Source organism: Rana temporaria, chromosome 13, assembly GCF_905171775.1.
Source record: "Rana temporaria chromosome 13, aRanTem1.1, whole genome shotgun sequence".
Lineage (NCBI taxonomy): Eukaryota > Metazoa > Chordata > Amphibia > Anura > Ranidae > Rana > Rana temporaria.
Window position 1 is genome coordinate 101,586,791 of NC_053501.1, and position 13,891 is coordinate 101,600,681.

Consider the following 13,891-nt stretch of genomic DNA (forward strand, 5'->3'; position numbering starts at 1 on the left):
ACAATTTATATCACCACTTTTGAGATTATATATACGAGCGCTGCACTTTATGTGTATGCGATAAGGATCCGATCACATGCCTTCCGAAGGGGTCCTCCGAAACGCTGCACTTGTTTTTTTGTGATGTGATCTTCCTACAATAAAAGCTTGAAGATCCACGGTGAGCTGTCAAATCTGTGCATTGATCTACAGATGAAGGACAAGTTTTTGCATATCTAGTAGTAGTAGGTCACATTCACTTGCCTTGTTCTGTAAATGCTGAAGACGTTCAGTAGCTTATCCATGCCACGTCTTCAGTTCTAATGAGTGTCAGGAATATACCCCAGTATATATCCACTTTAGTAGCACCATCACCTTGATCCAATTGGAAAGGCAGATATTATTTTCCAAGACGACGACGGGAGATGTATATATACTGGAAGCACCCTTTTTGTCATGGAAAAAACGGTAGAATTGGCAATATCCAATATGACCACGTTAATCCGCGCATGCGCATTAGCAACCTGCGCGCAACGGCTAACGCGTGTATGCAAAATGTGCTAATTCCAGTGTTTTGCTGGCCTATATATGGACTCCAATTGCTCTCATAAATCGCTGGACTATCGGCAGCTCTGTGTCCTGTGTTTCTTGCTCCTGCTTGATTACCTGTTGCCGACCCAGCTTACCCTGACCAGCTTTGGCTTCTCTCCTGGTTCTGAACCCGGCTTGTTTTTTACGGACCTGGCTCTTGCCTGTTCCAGATTGACTTCCTGTGTTTGACCCCCCCGGCCTGGCTTCTGACGTTGTCTCTGCTTTTTCACCTGTTAAGATCTGCCAGTACCTCCAGGGAATCATTGGCTGTGACCACCTTCTCTGCTCCTGCATGTCTGCTTCTGGAACAATCAGACAGCTTCACCAGCAGGCAACCCGTGCATCTCTGGGCATAGCACCCTCTGCTGTCTCCAACTCCAGGGGTACACTGCACTCAGCCGCAAGGGGAGCCCTCTCAACACCTCAGCCTCCAGCCTGGTACGTGACACTTTTCTAGCTACAGTATTCCACCCTTGGTGTTAGGAAGGCCTCATAGATGTTATTCCTTCGATTTACATGGCTGAAGAGGTGAATTGTCAATATATCAAGGTAGAGGTATGAAGACGGCATTATATGTGGAAGAGAGAAAATCCCCAATGATGGTTGCTTCAGTTTGATGTAGATGCCCATTTCTTGAAAACCAGTACTCTCTTTCCGAAAAAGGGTACCTTGCTGTCATCAAAGGACCGTAAAGCACACAATTTGGAAATTGAGGACAACTGGTTCACAAGAAGGTGAAAGAGTCCATCTAATTTAGATTGGAACCATTAACAAACATGGGTGGGGGCTTCACCATCATTTGTCTTTCACGGATAATGTCATTTTAACATCTCCACCCCGGCAATTTAACAATTGACACCTGCAGCCAAGTAAATCAAAGGATTAACACCTATGACACCAAGGTTTGGATTATAAAACTATAACAGGGTGGCTCCACAATTTTCACACCTCATCCAGGCAATAAAAATCTACTTTTCCTTGGTATTTAAATCAAGGTGTCGGTATTACACGTAAGAATATAAATACTGGGGTATTTTCAAGACACTCATTAGAATTGAAGAAGTGGATTAGATAAGTCCAAGTGAATGTGACTTAATACTAGATATTCCATGGCCAGGAAACAGGCAAATGTATGCATTATAAACACCACTATCCCTCACTCCTTGCACTTAAAGACGTTCAAAAATACCCCCAGATTTTTGCTGAAATTAATGGTCTGGTGATAGAATCTCTTTAAAATTGAGCTTGTACATTTAAACTTCCAAGGCAGGTTTGAAGCCAACTGGTGGTTCGAAAATACTTCTTAGTACTGACATTTCTCATGAGAGATGCAGTTGCAGCCCTATTTTTAGTCTTTATCTGGCCATTGAGGCATTGACGCCCACGATGTGGGCACTATTCCTCCCACTTTTAGAAATGATGGGGCAATATTATTCCCAGTGACATCAATGATGGGGCCTCCACCTCCTACTGCTCACAGGCACTATGCAACTGAACACCACACCTGAGGCATTGTTTACTCTGATGCCAGCCCTGGGACATTTTCTACCCCCCCGGCCACAATTTGCCCCCACCCCCAAAAAAGTCTGAAGAACAGTGAACTGGCCCCTAGTTTGGAGACCCCTGTTCTAGAGGATAACGCAGATTCACATGTGTATTTTAGTAGTACAGATATCTATATTTTATTAAACATTCCCGAAACTGACGATTTTTCCAATGGCTTCTATGATCGAACATGGTAAATATGCGCAATCTTTAAAAAGCCTAAGTTTAGTCAGCACAAAGGGACATGACTTACTATTATTTCAATGCGTTCCTTGTGCTGCTGACTTCTGTATTCCTGGAAATCTTCCTCTTCTGATCCCCCCTACCCCAGCCTCAGAACTGTGGAAACTGTAAGGCCCGGTACACACGGTCGGACAAAACCGATGAGAATGGTCCGACGGACCGTTTTCATCGGTTCACCGCTGAAGTGGCCTGATGGTCTGATGTGTGTACACACCATCAGTTCAAAATCCGATCGGGTCAGAACGCGGTGACGTAAAACACACGACGTGCTGAAAAAAAAACGAAGTTCAATGCTTCCAAGCATGCGTCGACTTGATTCTGAGCATGCGCGGGTTTTGAACCGATGCTTTTCTGTACTAACCATCGGTTTGGTCCGATCGGGCAGCGGTCCATCGGTTCGGTTTTGAAGCAGGTTTAGAAATTTTGGACCGAAGGAAACCAGACCGATGGGCTATACACACGGTCGGTTTGGTCCGATGAATATGAACTTCGGTTCATTCTCAGCGGACCAAACCGACCGTGTGTACGGGGCCTAACTGGCACCCGTCAAAAGGTGCCCGACTATACCTGTCCTTTCCATACCAAAAGAAACAAGATCTATGAATGGAGGACGAGCAGATGATTAAATAGTCTGCCTCCCTTTTTCATAGAGTGCCTTTCATTCAATGAACTGTTATGCCCTGTACACACGATCGGTTCGTCTGATGAAAACAAACCGATGGATTTTTTCATCAGATATCCGATGACGCTGACTTTCATCAGTGTTGCCTACACACCATCGGTTAAAAATCCGATCGTGTCCAACGCGGTGACGTAAAACACAACGACCTGCAGAGAAAAATTAAGTTCAATGCTTCTGAGCATGCGTCGACTTGATTCTGAGCATGCGTGGATTTTTGACTGATGGATTTCCCCACAGACGATGGTTTTTTTCTATAGGTTTTTTTAACCATACGAAAATTTTAAAACCGGTTCTATTTTTTTTCACTGATGGGGAAAAAAACTGATGGTGCCCACATACGATCGGTTGGTCCGTTTTCATCAGACGAACCGATCGTGTGTACAGGGCATTAGTGTAGCCACCGTAATCTTCTGGTGTGTGTACCCAAACTATGCACAACCTTTCCACCCTCCTCCTCCATTTATAGAAGACATACTATACCTTCTATGAATGAAACACAATCTATGAATGGAGGACAGGCAGATAGTTGAGAGCTCCATCGCCTTCATTCATAGAGCACATTTCATTCATATTCGCTATACTAAAGGTTTCATGAATGGAGGAGGTGAGCAGAAAGGGCAGGCATAGTCGGGCGCTCTTGATGAGAGGCTGTCACAGCTCTCGGAACTCTATTAACCACGGCTGCACCAGACGATTACAAAGGTGTGGGGGTGCGAGGTCAGAGAAGGAAGATTTCAAAGAACGTACGAGCTAGCAGCACAAAGGACACGTTTAATTATTAGTACCGTATATACTCAAGTATAAGCTGAGTTTTTCAGCACATTTTTTTGTGCTGAAAATCCCCCCTTGGCTTATACTCGATTCTCCTGCCTCACTGTGCCCATCTGCAGCCTTATGATCTCCCGGTGCTGCGATATGCAGTCTAGTCGGCGGCCATGCAGTGTAGTCTAGTCCTCACCCTCGCCCGTTATAGGCTGAACACTGACTCACTGCTGGGAAACTGAGTCAGTGTTCCGTCACGGACAAGGACAAAGAGGAGGTGGGGCTTCCGACTAGACTGCATATCACAGCACATGAGGCTGCAGATGGGCACAGATCAGGAGATCAGGTACATGAGGCGTTGTTGGTATTTAGTTGCAGCAATTTAACTCTTACCTTGTGGCCATCAGTGGTGTGCGGCATGAGTTTAAAGGAAGATGGGCACAGTGAGGCAGTGAAATGGGCACAGTGAGGCTGAAGCATGCAGATGGGCACAGTGAGGCTGAGGCATGCAGATGGACAAAGTGAGGCTGCAAATGGGCATTGTTGACCCTCTTTTCCACTTACAGTAGCTGCTGCATTTCTCACCCTAGGCTTATACTCGAGTCAATATGTTTTCCCAGTTTATTGTGGTAAAATTAGGTGCCTTGGCTTGTATTTGGGTCGGCTCATACTCGAGTATATATGGTACATTTTTTTTGTTTGTTTTTTTAATAAACTTAGGCTTTAAGCACCATGCCAGGATCTCCTATCCCAATACAGATGTGAATATCAAAGGCCTAGCAAACTGATCCCGCCTTCTGGTTCCAACTTTACACTTCAAAGCAGTATTTTGGAAGATCGAAGGGCAGTACTAGCAGCCACGTCCTGGCTAAGATTCAGGCACCCCCGCCAGACAAGACTGCACAGACTCACAAATCTTTCAGCACATAAAGTGGATCATATAGAAGTATCTCACCTATGTATTCAGGTGTGTGGAAGAAGTCCAGTTTTAAGATATTTATAAAAAGGACTTATTAGTTCTACTTTAAGCCATCGGTATCAACCCCCAGCCAATGTCCAGTTTTGGTGGGCTAACCTTTTTGTGTTGCTGAAAAGCCAATAACGTACATCAGGGGGTCTCCAAACTATTTAAACAAAGGGCCCGTTTATTGTCCTTCAGACTTGAGGAGGGCCGGATTGTGGCCAGCGGGGAAAAAAAAATTCACCGGCCCGGCATGAGTGAGCATAAATATGGCCTTAGGGTTGGTGGTCAATAGGAGCACTGTCCCTATTAGTAGGAGGAATAGTATCCCATCATTGGTATCAGTGGAAGATATAGTGCCCCATTGTTGGTGTCAGTGGGAGGAATAGTGCCTCATATCAGTGAGATAAATTGTGCCCTAAGGGCCGGATAAAGCCTAGCAAACGGGCCACATCTGGCCCTCAGGCCGCAGTTTGGAGACCCTTGACCTGCAGCATACCAATAAGAGATAATTTCTCAGTCTTTGTTTGCTTTTGACATTATAGCAGACACAGATGCTGCAATTGAATACTGTTATTAACAAATGCTTTTCATAATGGAAAATAACAGCCTGCTCAAAAGGCATCTGGATTACCCAAGCACAGGATATTACGCAACATTAAATCTGATGAGGAGTCAACAACTGGACAAGATAAATATCCTCAAACCTGGGCAAGTGCTCTACAGAAGGAAAAACATATTAATTAGGGTTCTTTCACACGGGCATGTCCGTGTACGCTGTACGGTCTCCGCTTTGCTCAGCAGGGATCGCTCCATTGATCTCCGCTGAGCAGGCAGATGAAAGCTCCATCTCTGCACACTGTGCAGGGACCAACCTGTCAGAGCGCCGCTCTCCTCTATGGGGGAATCGGATGAAGACGGACCGTAGAGATAGATGGATGGAAAATAGGGTTTCCGATGTTCCGTCCATCTGAATTTAGCAGATCAGAGCGGATTGAAAGTCAGCGGACATGTCACCGCTGACATCCGCCGCTCCATAGACCTGCATAGAGCGTCCATTCAGGTCCACCTAAAAAACTCACAGGCGGACCTGAACTGTCCGTCCATGTGAAAGGGGCCTAGGGCAACAGGAATGGTGGGGAAACGTCTTCACAAACAAGAACCCTTTTCACCACAGATGGTTCTCTTTATTATAACAGAAAATAGGATTTTTGCACAACATAAAATCCTTTTCTTGGAGTCCATTGAGGGATATAGGGAATCTTTAAAGTGTCACTAAACCCACATCATTAAAAAACAACCAATAAATGGTGTATTATACACTGTTCATACTCACTCAGTCACTATTAGGTAGATTCACAAAGAGTTAGGCCGGCTTATCTACAGATAAGCCGACCTAACTCTGAATCTAAGCCGGCCTATGTTTAAGTGTATTCTCAAACAGAGATACATTTAAACATATCTAAGATAGAACGGCGCAAGCCGTCCTATCTTAGGTTGCAAGGTTTCTTTTGGCCGCTAGATGGCGCTTCCATTGCAGCCGGCCTATATTATGTAAATGAGGGGATACGCCGATTCCCGACGATTTACGAGCGTACGCCGGGCCTACACCGTCGAGTTACGTTGTTTCCGTACACGATAGGCCGCTTAAAGTTATTCCACCTATGAGGTGGAATAACAATGTTAAGTATGGCCGCCGTTCCCACCGCGAGGTTCGAATTTTTTACGTCGTTTGCGCAAGTCGTCCGCGAATCGGGATTTACGTTGTTTACGTACGCGTCGAAATCAATAGGCCCGTACGGCCTACTTAGCCGCAATGCGCACTGGGAAATGTAGTCGCCCGGCGCATGCGCAGTGTAAAAAACGTCAAAAAACGTGAGGTCAAGCCTCATTTCAATACTACACGCCCCCCTCCCAGTCATTTGAATTAGGCGCGCTTACGCCCGCTCGTTTTAGGCTACGCCGCCGAAAAGTGGTTTGAGAATCACTACTAACCTAAATAATTTACGGCGGTGTAGCCTAAAAAGAGTAGGCTAGGCCGTCCTAATTTTAGGCGCCCCTACGTGAATCTACCTATATGAGATTAGTTTTCTATATTCTGCAAAAAACCTAGCTGACCCTGCTGCTCTCTGTCTCCCCCCTCCTGTCCATGTCCCCACTGCAGTTGAGGATTTTGCATTTGCCAGCTCTGCCCATCTTCCAAAAGGTGCGATTAGAGAATTTTACCCCAGAGCCCGATTCCTGAGCCACCAAGCCAGTGATATCGCCTGGTCTTTGACAACAAACAAACCAGAATATTCAGTGTCAGGATTTTACTTATTCCACAGCAAATGTTGCGTTGTAGAGAAATTAAATTAAATTGGGGCAAAGGGGATTGCTTCAAAAAGGGAGGCTACCATCAGTCTCAAGACCCTCATGCAGAAGCAGGGTCAGACTGTTTCTGGACTGAAGTTAGAACCTGAGACTGAAGAATCTTAAAGCGGGAGTTCACCCATTTGTAAAAAAAAAAAAATTTCTCCCCTTAGCTTCCTGCTCGTTCGGTCTAGGGGAATCGGCTATTTGTATTAAAATATGAGCATTACTTACCTGTTTTCGAGCTGCATCTTCTTCCGTCGCTTCCGGGTATGGGTCTTCGGGAGCGGGCGTTCCTTCTTGATTGACAGTCTTCCAAGAGGCTTCCGACGGTCGCATCCATCACGTCACTAGTAGCCGAAAGAAGCCGAACGTCGGTGCGGCTCTATACTGCGCCTGCGCACCGACGTTCGGCTTCTTTCGGAAAATCGTGACGCGATGGATGCGACCATCGGAAGCCTCTCGGAAGCCTGTCAATCAAGAAGGAACGCCCATTCCCGAAGCCCATACCCGGAAGCGACGGAGAGGATGCATCTCGTAAACGGGTAAGTACTGCACATATTTTAAAATAAATAGCCGATTCCCCTAGTAAAAACGAGCAGGAATCTAAGGGGGAAAAGTGCCCTCTAAGGGTGAACCCCCGCTTTAAGTTACTCTGGAAGGAAGACTAGTCTGAGACATGTCCAGGATCAGACCCAGATATTTCAAGTGATGATTTGACTTCAGCAATGAATTTCTAAAGGTTCAGGTTCCATCTGAACTTCTATAATGCCTGGACAGTTATAGACAATGTTGTCCGATAGAGCCCTCGCCAACTGTTCCCTCAATAGGAAGTCATCAAAGTATCGCACAATGGGAATGTTACAGGAAAGCAAAAGGTCCATTACTAGAGCTAGACAGGCAGAAGGCAAGGAACTGAAAGCGTAGTGGCTAGTGTGCCCACGTGTCCCAGATTGCCCGGGACTGTCCCACAATTGACATGTCTGTCCCGGGTACCTTCATTCTGGGACAATACAATGTCCCGGAATGAAATAGAGGACACAATCACCTCCTACTAACTAATAACTACATTTCCAGAACTAGTTGCTAGGCCCATCGCTGCCTGGCATCTTGCAACCAGTGACAATTTACTCTCAGACAGTGAGACCGGGAGCGAGGCTTGCGCCTAGTGCAGAACTGCTGTCCCCACCCACCTCGGCACCTCCTCCTTCCCCGGCACCCAGCGGCAAGCAGCAGGGACTGGTGTGATCTTCACTCTCCAGATAGTGACGCCACTCCACGCGGCTCATGCAGAGGGAGTGACCGCAGCACTGCATCTGATGGCAGGCTATGGGTGGCAAGCGGCACTGCATCTGGTGTCAAGTGGCACATTCACCTGACAAATATCCCACCACCAAATTTCCCATCAATGCCCCCTCTCATCTTTTTTTAGGGAAGGTGAGAGAGGGGGTGTGTCCCTGAATGGCAGTTTGGAAATGTGGTCATCCTAGTAGTGGCCCTACAACAAAGCATTGGAATGATGAAGCAAATAAACCGCTTTAATATCCACAGAAGCCAGGAAGTCTCATTGGTGGAAGGAGGTGATAGCAGATTTGGTGGATTCCATCCAGGGTTTTTGGACTAAAATATAAACAAACATTCAGAGTATTTGGATCCAAGATGGGGCAAATGCCACCTTTCAGTTTATCTGTCGCTTTTTTTTGTTTGTTTATAGCGCAAAAAATAAAAACCGCAGAGGTGATCAAATACCACCAAAGAAAGTTCTATTTGTGGGAAAAAAAGGACGTCAATTTTGTTTGGGTACAACGTCGCACAACCGCGCAATTGTCAGTTAAAGTGACACAGTGCCGAATGGCAAACAAAATGGCCCGGTCATTGGGCAGCCAAATCTTCTGGGGCTGAAGTGGTTAAGCCGCATTTGCCATGTAGTTGCCCACTCCATTATTTTACTCAGTCCTTCCTGTAAAATTCATAAAGTGAAGTTATCGGCCTGCTTATTTTTGTGTTGTCTGCAAAAACTGAGATTGAGCTATTTATACCAACCTCTATATCATTTATGAATAAATTAAATAGAATTGGTCCCAAGACAGAAACCTTGGGGTACCCCACTTACCACTCCAGACCAGTCTGAGTACACGTTATTTATCACCATGCTTTGGAAACGCCCCTGTAACCAGTTGTCTATCACAAACCAAACCCTATGGTCTACGCCTATAGATTGTAGATTAACCACTTAAGGACCGGACCAATATGCTGCTAAATGACCCAAGGGGTTTTTACAATTCGGCCCTGCGTCGCTTTAACAGACAATTGCGCAGTCGTGCGACGTGGCTCCCAAACAAAATTGGCGTCCTTTTTTCCCCACAAATAGAGCTTTCTTTTGGTGGTATTTGATCACCTCTGCGGTTTTTATTTTTTGCCCTATAAACAAAAATAGAGCGACAATTTTGAAAAAAATGCAAAAAAATATTTTTTACTTTTTGCTCTAATAAATATCCCCCAAAAACATATATAAAACATTTTTTTTCCTCAGTTTAGGCCGATACGTATTCTTCTACCTATTTTTGGTAAAAAAAAAAAAAAAAAAAAAAAAAAAATCGCAATAATCGTTTATCGGTTGGTTTGCGCAAAATTTATAGCGTTTACAAAATAGGGGATAGTTTTATTGCATTTTTATTATTTATTTATTTTTTACTACTAATGGCGGTGATCAGCGTTTTTTTTCGTGACTGCGACATTATGGACAATTCGGACAATTTTGACACATTTTTGGGACAATTGTCATTTTCACAGCAAAAAATGCATTTAAATTGCATTGTTTATTGTGAAAATGACAGTTGCAGTTTGGGAGTTAACCACAGGGGGCGCTGTAGGAGTGTGTGTTTACAACTGTAGGGGGGTGTGGCTGTAGGACTGACATCATTGATCAAATCTCCCTATAAAAGGGATCACTCGATCGATGCAGCCGCCACAGTGAAGCACAGGGAAGCCGTGTTTACATACGGCTCTCCCCGTTCTTCAGCTCCGGGGAGCGATCGCGACGGAGCGGCTATAAACGAATAGCCGCACCGTCGTCCCGGATCGCTCCCCGTGGGAATCCGACCGCCGCATGTAGCGGGGGGGTCCCGATCGGACCCCCGACCCGCGGAAAGGCAGGGACGTACAGGTACGCCATTCTGCCGATGTATATGTACATGCGGCGGTCGGGAAGCGGTTAAAGGGGTTTAATTAATATTGTAGGTTAAAGGGGTTGTAAAGCCCCGAACTTCCGTGGGCACGATCCCACATCATTCTCCCCACGGCTTCTCGGATCTTCATTGGATAGATTGATAGCAGCGCAGCCATTGGCTCCCGCTGCTGTCAATCAAATCCAATGACGTGGCCGCCGGGGCTCACTTCCTCGTAGAGTATTAACAGATTGGTCCGGCAGGAACGACCCTTTTGTAAACCCATGCAGGTTTAGTAATGATACCATTTTCATCAGCAAATTCTTGAATATAGTCCCTTATCATCCCCTCCAAGAGTTTACATACTATCGATGTACGACTGACAGGACTGTAGTTTCCAGGTATATGTATCATGTGTCTACTGTGACAGACAATTACAGTGGTCACGTGATCGGCCGACCTTTCCTGCCCCCCAGAACCTTTTAAAGGGATGCAGGGGCAACCAGGAAAGGGGTAGGCTGTGAATACGTAAAATGTATACCTAGAAAAGGTAAACAGACTGAAGTGTCCATTAAAATTGCCTCCTGTGTTCTAAAATATTGTGGCAGCCCTGCTTTATGCTTTGTATCTGTCGTACTCTGCAGCTGTTTTATGTAGAGCACATTAGATACAAAAGTAGATGAGGAAACGCATTAACTAAACTCAATTAAAAAGACAATTATTGAAGCAGCAGGGTTCCTGCAGACACTCACCCACACTCAGCTATCTGATGCTGGCAGGAAGTCACACAAATGATATCTATCTGCAGCAGAAGGTTGTAAACAGACACAGCTTACCTTGCAAACCTCTCCTTGTCATTCGGAAGCTGGTCATCATCACACCTGGAATTCACAAGACAAATTAATCAGACATAGCAGTCATCTGGATCATTTCTTCCAAGTCCAACCTTGGTATAGAAGAAAAAAAACAAAACCTTGCATAGGGCCTGTGTCCTGCAAGGGTAACTGTTAGTAATGTGTAGGGCAGGGATCTCCAAACTATGGCCCTCCAACTATTGCAGAACTACACGTCCCATGAGGCATTGTAAAACTCTGACATTCACACACATGACTAGGCATGATTGGAATTGTAGTTCCTAAACAACTGGAGTGTCATAGTTTAACCACTTGAGCACCGGGCCATCGTCAAATGACGGCTTCACTGTGACTGAATATTCAACAGGGCGTCTTTTGACGTCCTGTATTCCTCCGGCCACTGGGGGGCGCGCGAGCGCACCGGCGGCAGCGCGCGCGCGCCCGGCGCGTCCCCGAGATGCCGATGCGCGTACCTGGCGGTCGCGATGTCCGCCAGGTACCCGCGATCGGTAACGACAGAGCAGGGACGTGGATCTGTGTGTGTAAACACAGAGCTCCACGTCCTGTCAGGGGACAGAGGAGACCGATCTGTGTCTCTTGTACATAGGGACACAGATCGGTCACCTCCCCCAGTCACCCCCCTTCCCCCACAGTTAGAACACAATACAGGTATACATATTAACCCCTCCCTCACCCCCTAGTGTTAACCCCTTGAATGCCAGTCACATTTATACAGTAATTAGTGCATATTTATCGCATTAATCGCTGTATAAATGTGAATGGCGCCAAAAACGTGTCAAAAGTGTCCGATGTGTTCGCCGCAATGTCACGGTGACAGTAAAAAAAAAAAATCGCAAATCGCCGCCAATACTAGTAAAAAAAATAATAAAATAAAAATGCCATAAATCTATCACCTATTTTGTAGACACTATAACTTTTGCGCAAACCAATCAAAATACGATTATTGCGTTTTTTTTTACCAAAAATATGTAGAAGAATACGTATCGGCCTAAACTGAGGGAAAAAAAAGTTTTTTTAAAAAAAATTGTGATATTTATTATAGCAAACAGTAAAAAATATATTTTTTTTAAATTGTCGCTCTATTTTTGTTAATAGCGCAAAAAATAAAAACCGCAGAGGTGATCAAATACCACCAAAAGAAAGCTCTATTTGTGGGAACAAAATGATAAAACAATTGTTTGGGTACAGTGTAGCACGACCGCGCAATTGTCATTCAAAGTGCGACAGTGCTGAAAGCTGAAAATTGGCTTGGGCAGGAAGGTGCGTAAGTGCCCGGTATGGAAGTGGTTAAAGACCCCTGGTCTAGGGCATGGGGGGGCTGGTGACTGCTGGAAGTTTTTTCACCTTAATGCATCCTATGCATTAAAGGGTATGTAAAGGGTACGTAAACAAACATGTTCTACTTACCTCCACTGTGCAGCTCGTTTTGTACAGAGTGGCCCCAATCCTGGCCTTCTGGGGTCCCTCGGTGGCTGTCTTGGCTCCCCCTTTGCAAGAACTCATCACCTTCATGCGAGCGAGCTCGCATGGTGATGAGTTCTTGCGGGTGGACTTCTGTGATACAGCCGGCGGCCATAGCCGCTCACCGCATCCCTCGGCCCCGCGGTGCGCCGAGTAATTGGATGTGATTGACAGCAGCGCGAGCCAATGGCTGCGCTGCTTTCAATCAACCAGTGAATGAGCCGAGAAGCCTGGCCAAGAAGCAAGCGCGTTTACGACGCGGGACTTTCGAGGGGTCAGGTAAGTAAACGGGGGGGGCTGGGGGGCCGCTAATCCGCAGATGTTTTTTCACCTTAATGCATAGAATGCATTGAGGATGAAAACCCTTTTAGCTTTACAACCCTTTTAAGGTGAAAAAACAGGAGTGTTTACAACCCCTTTTACTCTGCATTGTATGTGGAGGAGGCAGGAGCGCCATCGCGGATAGAAGCACTTTAAGCCTAGTACACACTACTAGTTTTTTTTTTCCTTTGGGAGTATCGTGCCAAAAATGAAATTTTTGTTGCAGGGGGTGCCCAAAATTTGAACGGTATCTTAGTGCAGACTTCTGGGAGAATCAGTGACCCAATCACACAAGCAGGGAGTGTCCTAAAAGACACCCCCCCTTACGAGACACTCCCTGCTTGTGTGATTGGGTCACTAATTCTCCCAGAAGTCTGCATTAAGATAACGGTCAAATTTTGGGCATCCCCTGCAACAAAAAAATTCCGTTCACCATCTGTGTACAGAACGCCTCCAGGCAGCAATATTCGATTGTATTTTACAGAAAATTACAGAGCTGCAGATTGCAAACGACTGGGATTTTTAATAACATTTCAATTACAAAATGACTTGTTCAGGAATTGTATATGCTATATTCATTTTTTTAGTTGCTACTTTTTTTCCCCCACAAAAGTGGAGTTACCCTTTAACCCCCCCCCTGCATGGTCCTCCATGGTGATTTTTGGATATGCCAAGTTCTTGCTAGTGACAGAACTGCAATTGTGGCCTATCAATACAGGAAGGAAGTCTTAAGACGGATAACGAATAAATAGGAAGCAATCACAATTACTTTAGATATAAAAAAAAAAAAGAGAAAGCTACCTGAGGAATTTATTGCTGGAATCGTCGTCATCATCAAAATCCAACCTGCGGAGAACAATTAAAATTCACAATGAGAAATAGGTAAAAGGAAAACTATAAGCAAATCAATGAGACCATCTGCATCATCAAACCCTCCCGGGATCTACAATAT

General features: G+C 45.4%; 1 protein-coding gene across 1 annotated transcript in view; it reads right to left on the minus strand.

Moving 5' to 3' along the window:
• Positions 1 to 13,891, minus strand: part of ARNT (aryl hydrocarbon receptor nuclear translocator) — a 127,481-nt gene that overhangs the window by 73,821 nt on the left and 39,769 nt on the right. Inside the window, exons 3-4 of the mRNA XM_040332902.1 lie at positions 13,741 to 13,785; positions 11,119 to 11,163 (exon numbers count right to left, since the gene is read on the minus strand). Coding sequence (XP_040188836.1) covers positions 11,119 to 11,163; positions 13,741 to 13,785 — 90 coding nt within the window. The remainder of the gene's footprint in view (positions 1 to 11,118; positions 11,164 to 13,740; positions 13,786 to 13,891) is intronic.